Below are 14550 nucleotides of genomic sequence, written 5' to 3'. Positions count from 1 at the left end.
TAAAACTGTAATAATGTAACCTTTATAGGGATTGTATAAGAAGAACAAAGCAATCAGGGAGAGTATACAATTTCAGCAACAGGCTTTAATGATAAAACATACAGTTCTCCCCAAAATGGTTAAAGATCTATTATTTGACAAATGATCCTGGGACTCTTAGCCATTTAATTAAATCAAATGTTTGTATTTGGTTACTTCATACAGTATACCAAAATAGGTTTAGAATAGATTAGAGAATGAAAAGTAAAGAATGAAATAATGACAAGTATTTACTTTACACCAAAGTAGTAGCATTTTTTGAGCAAAAAAGCATAAAAAGAAATTTTAAAAGATTAAAAAACTTCACAATGATTGTAAAAATATAAACAGCTATTTGGCAAAATAAACTCATTTAGATTTATTTAGCAACTTACAGACAAATAATTTATTTAATAGACATTTAATGCTCTTTAGTTCATAGAAACCTATTTTAAAAAAGAATAACCCAATCAGATAAAACTGGGAAAATATATGAGTATTAAGTTCAAAAAATGTAGAAATACAAATAGTAAATAAACATAATTTAAAAGTTTAACCCCACCTGTAATAGAATAAATACTAATTGAAACATGATAAGTCATTTTAATCCATTAAATTGCAAAGAGGAGGATAGTGTGCATTTTATAAGTGTTAAAACATATTGCTCATATATAGGTTGAATAAATCTTTTTATAAAGCTGCATAATGGAAAGTATGTTGTCATTAAAAATTAATCTCAGGATATTTATGGACATAGAAAAACATAGCCCAGGCTATAATATTAACCATGGAAAATAAAGTTATCCCATGTTATGATTCCAATACAACTAATACATAGGTATAAGTCAGTATGCATTAAACAAAGATTAGGTAGGAAATAAAACTAGTAATATCTTAGCATTAGGATAATACTTTAATTTCTGTTTTTATGCTTTTCTGTAATTTTCTATTAAAATGATTACTATAAAACCAGACAGTGCAATATAAAGCATAATTATGATGAAAACCTTAAAGTATTTATTGGGATAGTATTCTACAAACTGAAGTTACAATTCAGAAGGGTCATGCTGGTTGCCCAGTGGGTTGCAGCCAGCATTTTTTTTTATGAAATAGAATGGAAGATAAAATACCTTTGAGATTTATGTGGATTTTTCAAGAAAAAAAGGAATAAAGGAAGGAGAGAAGGAAGGAAGGAAAGAAGGAAGGAAGGAAGGAAGGAAGGAAGGAAGGAAGGAAGGAAGGAAGGAAGGAAGGAAGGAAGGAAGGAAGGAGAAGCATCACAACAAATATTTAGTTTTAGTACACACACACACACACACACACCACATACTCAGATATGTATATGTCTAAATACTTAATTTATCCATATTTCTTGCTTGATTTCTTCAAAAAGTTTGAAAGACTCTACGTTACAATAATTTTTTTCCATGTAATTGAAGATTCCTGAAATTGCCTTCTTTACATTGTTAACACATTCACATTCACTTCATTCTGTTCATAAAATAGCCACAAAAGTGGGAGTCATTGAGGAACCCAGATTTAACAATTTCAACTACTGCTGGCTTAAAAAGAAAATAACAAGCACAATACCCAAAGGGCTTAAACTTGTGAAAATAACAAATATTATGGTGCTCTGAAATGAAGGATTATTTAAGTCAATACACAGCCAAACTTGCATCATTTAAAATTCCCTTGCTCAGCATATTTCAATATGCACTAGGACAATTTAAAAGTTAGATGGAAAACAAAGATTAAAATTGAATTTATTGTGAGATTAGTTTTGCAAGCAAGTCAGTCCAAGTTTTTGGAATCACATAGCTTTTAACTATTTCCATATGGGTGAATATTCCATTCTCTTGCCCCTTCTAAGTATCATTTTGAGGAAGTTTTTAATGGAGATATAAAACAAGTACTCGAGTGTCTAATAATTTGAGTAGACTTGGCCTCTCCCTGAATAAAACACGCTGGACGTTCACAGCTGCGGGCTACTACTAATTACTCTGCCCCATATGAGTTCAGTGAACCTCTAGTGTATCACTGACTTTGTTTTTATGCATCACAATTTCAAACCATATTTCAGTCTGCTTTATTTAAAGTAGACTTGGGTCCTTCATTCCCTTAAACCAGGGGTAGTCAACCTTTTTATACCTACTGCCCACTTTTGTATCTCTGTTAGTAAAATTTTCTAACCGGTTCCACAGTAATGGTGATTTATAAAGTAGGGAAGTAACTTTACATCATAAAATTTATAAAGCAGAGTTACAACAAATTAAAGCATATAATAATAATTACTTACCAAGTACTTTATGTCGGAATTTTGCTAAGTTTGGCAGAATAACTCTTTATAAAACAACTTACTATAGTTAAATCTATCTTTTTATTTATACTTTGGTTGCTCCGCTACTGCCCACCATGAAAGCTGGAACGCCCATTAGTGGGTGGTAGGGACCAGATTGACTACCACTGCAAAGCATTGATGATGACAAATGAGGTTATTTTGCCAACATCAACAGTACATTTTAATCAGAATAATTTCTGAAATGCTGTTTTTCCCACTGAAGCCTTAGTGTTGTAGCTTCACTCCCAGCATCGCCTTCTTACCCTGCACACTCCGAAACTGCAGACAGACTGACATCAGCAGGTGACACTCCTAGGAAGAAGGAAGTCTGGCATGAAAAGCCAATTACAAAAGTTATTTTCCTTATTGAAAATATTTTTTAGTTAAAGATAGGGGGAATAAAAACCAGAAAGTAACAAACATATCTTTTTTGTTATTTGAAAGGAAAGAGGAACAAGATGTGAATTTTTTTAATGAGATAAAAAAATTGGTATTGTTATGTTTTAATACATAATTTGGCAACCCTAGTTTCTAGAAATCTAGAAGAAAGATTATGCCTTTACTTTATAAAACCTGCCACTCTGCAAGGTATCACATGTGTACATGATAAAGTTCCAGATATCAAATAACAGATGATTTGACCTCAGTTTTCCATCTGAAACTGATCTCCGAAGCAGTCTTTCCACATTCTGCAGATAATTATTCTTATTGGCACTGGATTATGATTCTGAGCTACAAGTAACATCAAGAGCTTTCATTAAAAAAGAAATACAAGCGTTGGCCTGGTGTGGAGTCCCGGGTTCGATTCGTGGCCAGGGCACACAGGAGAAGTACCCATCTGCTTCTCCACCCCTCCCCCTGTCTTTCCTCTCTGTCTCTCTCTTCCCCTCCCACAGCCAAGGCTCCATTGGAGCAAAGTTGGCCCAGGCACTGAGGATGGCTCTGTGGCCTCTGCCTCAGGCGCTAGAATGGCTCTGGTTGCAATAGAGCTATGCCCCAGATGAGCAGAGCATCGCCCCCTGGTGGGCATGCCGGGTGAATCCCAGTCGGGCGCATGTGGGAGTCTGACTGCCTCCCCATTTCCAACTTCAGAAAATTACAAAAAAAAAATTAGATATATATATGTATATAATGTAAACATAACATGTATTTCCTTGTATAATATAATGATGTAAATTTTCATAATTTATCCTACAATATTGCCTATGTAATAGGTTACATAGTTAGATTCACCTAATACTCTCAGAGTATTCAGGCATCAAAATTCTGAAAAACTTTAAGTTCAAGTTTCTTGATTTTAGAAGAAATCGTTTTAGAAGTAAAATCACTTATCTCATGCCAAAGGCCAATTAGAAACAGTTAGTATACTCCAGGAAATCAGATATGAGATTTACAAATTTCTTTGTTACAAGAATAATAATTAGATCAAAAATTTTAATTTTTTGACCTACTTTTTTAATTAAAATATTTTAGTATTTCAAAACAAACTAAATTTGACAGTTTCATATTACCTATTTTACCTTATAGTAAAATATGTTAGTTATCACAGCTGGGTTTCCTTATACTTACTTCTCATCTGAAATACTTTTGCTTTTTTATTTTTTGTTATTTTTTTGACAGAGACAGAGAGTCAGAGAAAGGGACAGATAGGGCCAGACAGACAGGGAGAGAGATGAGAAGCATCAGTTTTTCGTTTCGGCTCCTTAGTTGCTCAATAATTGCTTTCTTATATGTGCCTTGATGGAGGGGGGTGGCTATAGCATAGCAAGTGCCCCTTTGCTCAAGCCAGTGACCCTGGGTCATGTAGATGATCCCATGCTCAAGCCAGCAATCTCATACTGGTGAGCCCATGCTCAAGCCAGATGAGCCCGTGCTCAAGCTGGCAACCTTGAGGTCTCGAACCTGGGTTCTCTGTGTCCCCATCCAATGCTCTATCCACTGTGCCACCTCCTGGTCAGGCTACTTTTGCTTATTTATTTATTTAGACAATTAAATTTAAAAGGGTGACATTGGTCAACCACTGTACATAGATTTAGAGAAAACATCTCCACATCATTTGGACAGTTGATTATGCTGTATACCCATCACCCAAAGTCAAATCATTCTCAGTCACCTTATATTTGTTTCTTTATGCCCCTCCCCCCCCCACCTTCTTCCTTCTCCTTTCTTTCCCTCCCCCTGGTCACCACTGCACCCTTATCTATGTCCATGAGTCTCAATTTTGTGTCCTACTTATATATGGAATCATACAGTTTTTAGATTTTTCTGACTTCTTATTTCACTCAGTATAATGTTACTAAGGTCCATTCATGTTGTCGTAAATGATATCATGTCATCATTTCTTACTTTTGCTTTTTGATAAAGCATCTTTCCATTTTTTTTTTTTTTTTGATGCTGAAGGATCATTTTTCACACTTTTTCAGACAGTGGCAAGAAAATTTACTAAATGTACAATTGATTTTTCCACTAAGCTGCCCACTATGATACATAACCTTAAGTCTGCAAGGACCATATAAATTAAGACACCTTGATGCAGGATTTGTCCTAAAGTTTTCAGAGTTTTACAGATTTTTATTTTTAGATAACAATCTAAAACAGAGTTCAACAAAACCTAGCAAATTTGACCCACCTTCTTGTTTTTTGTAAATATAATTTTATTGGAACACAGCCATGCCCATTGTGTTTTGTATTGGTGGCTACTTTTGAGCTACAAAGGTAGAAGTGCCTACTTAGGACAGAAACCGTACAGCATGCAAAGCCTGAAATATTTAATCTGACCCTTTACAGAAAACATTTTCTGACTTCTGGTCTAGAAAGTAACTGCTAACTGGGACTTAAGATTCTGTAAAAATTTCTTTTCTAAATTCTCTTTTGTAGAGATTGGTCTTCTCACTGGTGCAATGAATGATACATGCTCACTTGTGCAGTAAGACACACTTAATTTTTTTTTAAGTGAGAAGCAGAGAGGCAAAGACAGACTCCTGCATGTGCCTGACCAGGATCCCAGCAAGCCCCCTACCCATAGATGCTCTGCCCATGTGGGGCTGCTGCTCTGTTGCTTGGCAACCAGCTATTTCAGCACCTGACAGGAGGCCATGGAGCCATCCTCAGTGCCTGGGGCTAACTTGCTCAACCCTTGAACCATGGCTGCAGGAGAAGAAGAGATAGAGGAGAGAAAGAGAGAGAGAGAGAGAAGGGGGAGAGGTGGAAAAGCAGATGGTCACTTCTCCTGTGTGCCCTGACCAGAATCTAACCCCGGACTTCCACTTGCTGGGCCAACCAGCTAGAGCCAGCACACTTCATTTTTAATTCTTATGTATTACTTATGTATATATTTTAACATGTGTTGTATTTTCTTCTCCTGTGTATATTAACCTTGTAAAATAAGTCATTTCTGAAACCTTTTCTACAAAACTAAGATAAGTTAGAGATTTGATGAGAGTTACACTTTAATTTCTTGACTGGATAGATGCTGCAGGCTATTGTTTGTTTTCTAGCTGCCTTATTTAATGGGCTCACTTAATGTGGTCCCTGGGGACTTTGAAATCAACATCCCATTGCAATTGAGTGGAGCATAGTACAATTAATTTGAAGTATAGCTCTCTATCCATTTGTTCTGGAATTAGGTAATAGTGAGAAGGAAGTAACTTCTTCCTAAAAAACATTGGAAATATATTATAGTTAGGAGCCCAGACTATTTAAATCAGTTTTAGAGAAATAGTTACAAATCCATGTAATCTCTGCCTTATTTATAAATATTGAATAAAGATTTGTCCCATGTCTAAGAACAACTTAGATTTTTCTCTTATAAGATTCTTAGGAATGATAAAGGATATTTCACTTTAATATGGTACACAGAATTAATTTCTAAAATTTTTCCAAAATACTGTTGGTAAAATGAAAATCTCATTTATTCACTTTCAACAAGTGTCGACCTTCCTACATGCCTAGTACAAAGTCACTAGTTAGATATAAAAAACAGCTGATACTAAATGATGACTATGAACCAAACTCCAATTTAAACCTTACATAACCTCATTTTACAGATGAAGAAACAAGCTTAGATGGGAAAAATAACTAAGATTACATACCTGTTTTGTTCCCAAGTCAAAATGTCAACTCAAGCAGTTTGACTCGCAAACCTCTCTTTGAACCATGTTCTCTCTGAAGTCTTAAGTCAAACACAAGCAATTATAGTGTAATAATAGATGTCAGCAATTGACATTGGGTTGATATAGGGGGAGCACCGAGAACAAGGTGCTGACTGTTCTGGGTGGGAAGAAAGTAGATGCTTCTTGGATGAGATATGTTTGAGTTTAGTTGGGTTTGCTATTAGAAACAGGGAAGCTGTTTCAAACATAAGTAACTGCATGTTCAAAGGCAGAGACATGAAGAAGCATACCACGTGCAGGGAGTTGCACTGAGGGACATGAGAACAGGTTGTAAGGATGGTGGGGAAGAGCCAGAAGGAGCCTGCCATATGGACATATCATATAGGATTTCAGTGGTTTTCAGATTTCAGTGTGGTAAGAATCATCTGAGATGGTTTACAATAAAAATTGCTGGACTTGAATTACTAGAGGATCTTTCTTATATGGATAGACCCAGGAATTTACAGTTGAATAGGAATACTAGATGATTTCAATGGAGAAGAGCTTGTTTGCTAACAGTGTTGGTGTTGGAAAACCAAAATGCCAGAGCATAAAATGGTTAATGTCTCTGTTTTAGAAAAAAATAGGCCCTGGCCAGTTGGCTCAGTGGTAGAACGTCGGCTTGGCGTGCAGAAGTCCCCGGTTCGATTCCTGGCCAGGGCACACAGAGGAAGCGCCCATCTGCTTCTCCACCCCTCCCCCTTTCCTTCCTCTCTGTCTCTCTCTTCCCCTCCCGCAGCCGAGGCTCCATTGGAGCAGGGATGCCCCAGGCGCTAGAGTGGCTCTGGTCGCAACAGAGCGACGCCCCGGAGGGGCAGAGCAGCGCCCCCTGGTGGGCGTGCCGGGTGGATCCTGGTCAGGAGCATGCGGGAGTCTGTCTGACTGTCTCTCCCCGTTTCCAGCTTCAGAAAGATACAAAAAAAAAAAGAAAAAGAAAAAAAAACCCAGCAGCTCAGTCAAGAGGAAGTAGTTCTCAAAAGTGATTTTGGGATTTATTTTTAATTCAGAAATAACATAAAGGTGGTTTTTCTTAATAATTTATAACACACTTTTGTTTATAATGGTTTTCAGGTGCTATTTAGATTACTAGTTATAATAAATACTAAAAAAGCAACATCCAGTTGTATTAATTTTATAAGGCACTGTAAGCTACAGAACAAACACATGAGCTTTTCAAACCAAATCTTATGTGTGTTACCATTGTCAAGCCTTCCTATGCTAGCAATTAGTAAACTGCAAGTCAGTTAATACTCAGTTGTAAATAAATTGCTTAATTGAAACACATATTTTCAGTAGAACCTAATTTGACACAATATAACTAGGGAATTATTTAATAAATCAAGCAAAATGCAGTGTTTCCATACTTTTTCCTGGGATTGAGTTAACCATTTAAAGGACTAATTACTTCAGATAAAATTTTAGTTGACCTATAAATTTAAGATTTACTACTGTGTTGTTATAATATAAGCTAAAAGTTTCTATTTCCCACTGGTTTTGATACATCAGCAATATAGTATGTTAGAACTAACTGCATTTTAAAAATTATCTATTCCATTTCATTATTTGTGGTCAGGTGGCTCCCCAAAATATTTCTACTGTAGAAAATCAATATATCTCCATCTTGCAAAAGACAATGTTAATATATACATTTTTCAGTATTTAACAAACTTGAATGGCAAAAAAAAAAAAGGAAGAGAAAATAACTGTGTAACTCATCTGAAGTTAAATAGACTCTGTTAGATTTTTGGGGTAACCAGAGATGGCCTTGACCAACTGGGAATTCTCAAAATTCACAAGCCAGGTCACACACTGATGTTTATTCCACACTTAAGCTTCTTCATCACAGATGGTAAGCATAAAATAGCTGAGCTCTAATGAATCATGTCTGGGCAGAATGATAGATATAGTCTTTTGTTGTTGTTGTTGACAGTAGAGTTGTTTTCACACTCCACTTGAATTAAATTATGCTCATTCATACCATAGTACATAATCTCTGGCAAAAGTACTTAGGAAATGTCATTATGTGGACCAACTGCAAAACAAGTGGGGGAAAAAAATAGCACTTTAGGCCATATAAGAAAATTTAAGCCAAAAGTTAAACAACCTCCTTTTATTTATTTTTTTATTTTATTAAATTTATCAGGTGACACTTTTTAATCGTATCATATAGGTTTCAAGTGTACACTTCTATGATCTGTGATCTGTATATTGTATGGTGTACCCACCACCCAAAGTCAATCTCTTGTTACCATATATTTGATCTCGTTACCCCCCCCCACATCACTCCCTCCCCTCTGGTAGGCACTATATTCTTGTCTGTGTCTATTAGTTTCAGTTTTACATCCTACACACGAGTGAAATCATATGGCTGTTAGCTTTTTCTGACTGACTTTATTTCACTTCGCATAATATTGTCGAGGTTCTTTTCTTATGGCTAAGTAGTATTCCATAATATATGTTTAACATGACATGGAAAGAGGATGTGGTACATATTTTTAAATATATATATAAGTATCTTTAGATTAACATTTATTTATGGATTTATAAATATGATATGTAAATTTATACATAGATATTAAAATTCTTGGCACTATAAATCTTTCTTTAAAAGACTGACAAAAATATTTTGACTTTCTAATAAAATGAAATCATGTGTCCGATATACTAGGTATGATCATATATGTTCACCACCAAGTTTGGTAAATAAATCCATGAAATTTTATATAAAGGAGAAAAGTTAAATGGTAAAGTAAGATAAGATCAAAAGCAGTTATGAAGCCTGACTAGGCGGTGGTGCAGTGGATAGAGCGTTGGACTGGGATGCAGAGGACCCAGGTTCGAGACCCCGAGGTCACCAGCTTGAGCACGGGCTCATCTGGTTTGAGCAAAAGTCTACCAGCTTGAACCCAAGGTCGCTGGGTCCAGCAGGGGGTTGCTCGGTCTGCTGAAGGCCCGCGGTCAAGGCACATATGAGAAAGCAATCAATGAACAACTAAGGTGTTGCAATGCGCAATGAAAAACTAATGATTGATGCTTCTCATCTCTCTCCGTTCCTGTCTGTCTGTCCCTGTCTATCCCTCGCTCTGACTCACTCTCTGTAATAAATAAATAAATAATAAATAAATAAATAATAAATAAATAAATAAATAAATAAATAAAGACTTAAAAAAAAAAAAGACTTAAAAAGCAGTTATGAAGCTTTATCAGAATGGTCTCTAGATGGTAATTTCTGTGTCTTATAAAAATCAATGGACTGTAGCTAGAGTGCGAAAATTATTCCAGTCAAGGAAGAGAGTGAACAAAATCTTACTAACCCAGTGCTTGCTAAATTAGACATTTTAGTTATGACATAATCATAGTGTTAAGGATCCACAAGAAAACATTCTGGTTGAATGAGTTACTAGAAGGAGTCACAGAACTCAGAAAAGCCTTTATACCCAAGGTTGCCATTTACTATAGCCAAAGGATAGAGATTAAAATTAGCAAGGGTGAAGGGCACCTAGGGCAGAGTCCAGCAGAACAAGCTCCCAGTTGTTCTCTTCCAGTGCAGTTGTGCAGACAGCACTTACGCACCCAGCAGCAATTTGTGAGCACATGTTATACACATGTTGTGTGTGTGTACACCATGTACTGCCAACCAAGAAAATTCAGCCAAACCTTGGTGTCCAGGGTTTTTATTGAGGTCAGTCACATAGGTGTGAAATTTTCCATGACTAACCTCATATCAAGTTACCAGCCCCCACAGAGTGCAAACTAAGATAACATGGCGCAGGGCTTTAGTGAATAAAACATTCCCCATAAACCATATTGTTACCATAAACCATCTTGCATTTATCCAGGAGGATATTCCACAGACTTAGAGGTCATCTTCCAGGAGCTGGACAAGGGCCAGTTATTTCTTTGGAATGTGTGGGTTTGAACATCGCAGACCTGCTCAATTAACCCTTTACTACACAGTAGAATTTGTATGACTGTGGGTCTTAAATTAAAAAAAAAACCTAAGATAAACAAATACAAAGATCTGAAACCCCAAAAAATAATACCTGCAAAATAGTTTTCTGTATCCATTTGTTTGAATGATGAAAAAAAATGAGTAAAATCAACTTCATAGAATAGCAATTGATCTTACCTTTGGGAGGAATACAGGTGTCCTGCACAGGGAAGTGGGCCTCAGTGGAGTCATTGACCATGTTTATAGTCCTAATCACATGGCTACATGGGGCTGAGTTGTTACATGGAGCACTAAGTTCTTCACTGCTGCTCCAATTAACGGATCCATAGAAGAAAGCTTATGTTGTGCTTAACTAAAAATTTGAGAATTAACTACTTACCAATATTTTTCTTTTAATTTTTGCCCCTCACTGTGCACCCCTTACTCCCTCTTCTGAACCACAACATGGTCTCTGAAGATGTTCCAGTGGATTTGATCGTCATCGCCAGGACTGGGTGGACAGTGGATGCCCTGAAGAGGTACACATGCATTATTATGACAAGATTTCATTTATACCTGCTATAACTTAATGAAAATACTACCTAATTTACTAAAAGTAAGCAGCAACTATTGACTCCCTAATAGGCACCAAATTCGGGTGTAAGTCTTTCAATGTATTTTCCGAATTTATTCTCATACCCATCCTATGCAGAAGGAGCTGTTATTGCCTCCGTAATACTAAGAGGAGAAGCTGGCGGGGGGGGGGGGGGGACGGGTGTAGTGAGGGTGTCTAGAGTTGGGTATGGGGGCTAGGGAATAATAGAACTGGGATTTGAATTTCTATGAGCAAAGGGTAGTTCTTGTGGCTTTTCTAAGATCTAGGAAGCCATTTATTCATGTTTTTCACTCAAATTAAAAAACCAATGGTATGGAGGAAAAGACTGATTGCAGCATATTGGACCAATATAAGTTAAAATTATATAACATGGAAACAGTAACTCCCAGGAGAACATGATAGAGATAATGATGCAATGAAGTGATTTAAACAAATGTATACACAGAGGCAGTTGTAACCTGTTTAAAAGTATTCCAGTGAATTGCATTTTCACTACCATTTTAGGGTCCCATAAAGAGTTCACAAGAAAGTATGTTTCTTCCTTTGTGAAGTTTTAGGGTATGAATTTTGAAAAAGCACTATGAGCAATTATACAATTTTTCTCATTCAGTAAAGGAAATAATATCAGAGTGCTATTTTATAAAACTACTAGGTGATCAATAGTTACTGGATTCTTTTCTAAGTTGTTTTTATTTAGAATGTATCAGAAATATTTTTATAAATACATCTTTAAGAATATTCTTGAACTTTAATCAACTTTTTTTTTAAAGGGTTTTTTTTTTTAAGATTTCTTTTTTTTTTTATTTTATTTATTCATTTTAGAGAGGAGAGAGAGAGGGAGAGAGAGAGAGACAGAGAGGGAGAGAGAGAGGAGAGAGAGACAGAGAGAGAAGGTGGGGAGGAGCTGGAAGCATCAACTCCCATATGTGCCTTGACCAGGCAAGCCCAGGGTTTTGAACCGGCGACCTCAGCATTTCCAGGTCGACACTTTATCCACTGTGCCACCACAGGTCAGGCTTAATCAACTTTTGATATTCATGTGGGTAATTACAGTGATATTCTCATCCATCTATTTCATTTCACTTATAACGTAGTTCAAAAAGAACATATATTGGTAGTCCTAGTTGTGTTATCAGACTGATGTTTCTTTATATAATCACAGTTACCTCAATTATCTATATTTGTGTAAAGATCAAGGGTGTAATTCAGACATCTTAGTTTTCTTGCTTAAGTCTGAGCCCACCATAACCCATAGAAGATAGAGAAGAATTCGTCATATTTTAAGCCCTCCTAAATATATATGTGGGGAATTTACCATGTTCTGTTCCCTGTGCTGAGCAATAAAATTACAAAGATTTTTTAAAAATTACTCTCTTTACCCAAAGAGCTCCAAATCTAGTACATTCTGTAGTATTCAGTACTTCCATTTTATTTTGAAAATAATTATCCACATTTCTAGCTTTCTGGTAAGCATTGTACCCTTATTTTATAAGTAAGTAAGCAAGGTCCCCAGTTCTAGCCTGTTTTCAATACCTAAAACCAGGATTAATTTTTCTTTCTCATCTTGTGATATGAGTTTATTCAGCAAATGCAAATCTTAATACAAACACTGTGTTCTAAGCACCAATAGTGTGAAAGTATAAGAAGTGTGTCCATTTGAGTAGACAAACCACTGAACAAAGGACAGCACTTAAAGAATGCCATGAGCAAAAATACAGTGTCTATAAGTGGATGATCTTGCAAAGGAGAGGAAGAGAAGGTTTACTTGAGGAGATGATATTTAAAATGAAGCCTGAAGGGTAATTGGAGTTTTAAGAAGAGGACTAGCAAGGGATGACCTTGGTGATGTAAGGAGGGACCAAAATATGACAAGTTGAAGGAGTTTGAACTTTACCTTGGTCAAGAAAAAGCTACCTGAAGGATTCTAAGTGAATGATTTGATCCAAATGATTTTTTAAAGAATCACCCTGGCTGTGGGTTAATAAATTGTCTTTAGCAATATATAACCGAGGCTGATGATCTGGACTAAAACAAGGGGAATATGGTGGTGACTACAGTGGTTGGAATGGTGGAAAGGTAACTGGTTGAATGGAAATGAGAACTAGAAAAGTGGGTTTTTTCCTCTAAAAATTTTTAAAAACATTTAATAATATTACTGTAGTACCAGAACGATTTTAAAAAAAACATCCATGATTGCACTACCCAACTGAAGGACTAGAATTCGTGATGGCTGTGAAGCTGGCTCTCTGCTCTTCCACGTCACCCTTGCCTCTCCCACTTACAAAGAAATGAAACCTATTTGAATTCTGAGTTTATCACTCAGAATTTGTTCTTAACACTTATCCATGGGGGGGGGGGGGCTGTGGTGGTGGTTTATTCCTTTTCATAGTTGTATACTTCGTGGTATGAATATCCTATTCATTTACTCATCAAATATTTATTGTATGCCCATTTTTAGATACTGGGATGCATTAGTAAAACAATTGGAAAGCAAATAACACCACCAAACCCTGCCAGCCTAGATCTATATTCTTAAAATCCTACTTTCTTCAATTAGTGTTTTGTTTATGGACATTTTTTTCATATTTTTCTATTACAGAAAATTTTATGATTGTCTTCTGAATCAAATACACAAAAGTTTTTCTAATATTCTTTAAAGTGGAATTACTGAATGTCAGGTAAATGGTCAAGTTTGAAAGTGAATGCCAAATCACTTCCAATTTATAAAGCTACCCTCCCAGCCCAGCACTAGAACTCCTTCCAGTTCTTAGTAGTTCATGATCCTGACCAGCCTGGTTTTGTCATGTTTCTTCATTTCTGCAAATCTAATGGGTGCAAAATGGCATTTATTGGGAACTTAATTTACATTTCACAAATCATTAATGAAATTCAATGTACTTTCATATACTTTTTGGCTTTTTTTTCTGTCTTGCCTCTTCTAGGAGATACCTTTTCTCCATTTTTCATTTTTTTTTATAACATTAAGTCTTCACTTGACTACATGTAACAGATATAATAAGTCTGATAGCCACTTTACAAAAGTCTCTTGATAACTTAAAAAATATATCTAAAGATACTTAGTAGTTCTCTACTTAAACAATCAGATCACCTTTAAGTAGTGATAGCTTTATTTCTTATTTTATTTATTTTTTGTTGTATTATTGCTCTAGCTAGTGTCTCCACTTGTATATATTTTTTTCCAAATTTTGGGTTATCATTTAAATTTCTCTATGCTTTTCAGTTACCATTTATTCACAAATTTAATGTGTCTACTTAATCTATTTTTATGGTTAGTTTTGTGTATATGAGCATCTTGTGTAAAAAGAGTTTTTCTACCAAACTTTATACAGTTATTTTATATGTTTTATTCTAAATGTTTTAAAACTTTGTCTTTTATATGAAAATTATTGTTCCATTTAGAATTGGTTTATATGTATAAAATAGAAATGCAGTTTTGCAGGGATTTCCCCCTTACAGATCATTTCAAGCAGCACTT

At 35.6% G+C, this 14550-nt stretch overlaps 1 protein-coding gene across 2 annotated transcripts in view; it reads left to right on the top strand.

The window, feature by feature from the left end:
* The window catches only part of PLXDC2 (plexin domain containing 2), a 527178-nt gene that overhangs the window by 436103 nt on the left and 76525 nt on the right, over positions 1 to 14550 (top strand). For both annotated transcript variants that reach the window (XM_066384654.1, XM_066384653.1), the window contains one exon: positions 10917 to 10977. In XM_066384654.1, coding sequence (XP_066240751.1) covers positions 10917 to 10977 — 61 coding nt within the window. The remainder of the gene's footprint in view (positions 1 to 10916; positions 10978 to 14550) is intronic.

This window comes from Saccopteryx leptura, chromosome 5, assembly GCF_036850995.1.
Source record: "Saccopteryx leptura isolate mSacLep1 chromosome 5, mSacLep1_pri_phased_curated, whole genome shotgun sequence".
NCBI classification, from domain to species: domain Eukaryota; kingdom Metazoa; phylum Chordata; class Mammalia; order Chiroptera; family Emballonuridae; genus Saccopteryx; species Saccopteryx leptura.
The sequence above is the reverse complement of the archived record's forward strand: the minus strand, read 5'-3'. Positions and strand labels throughout refer to the sequence as shown.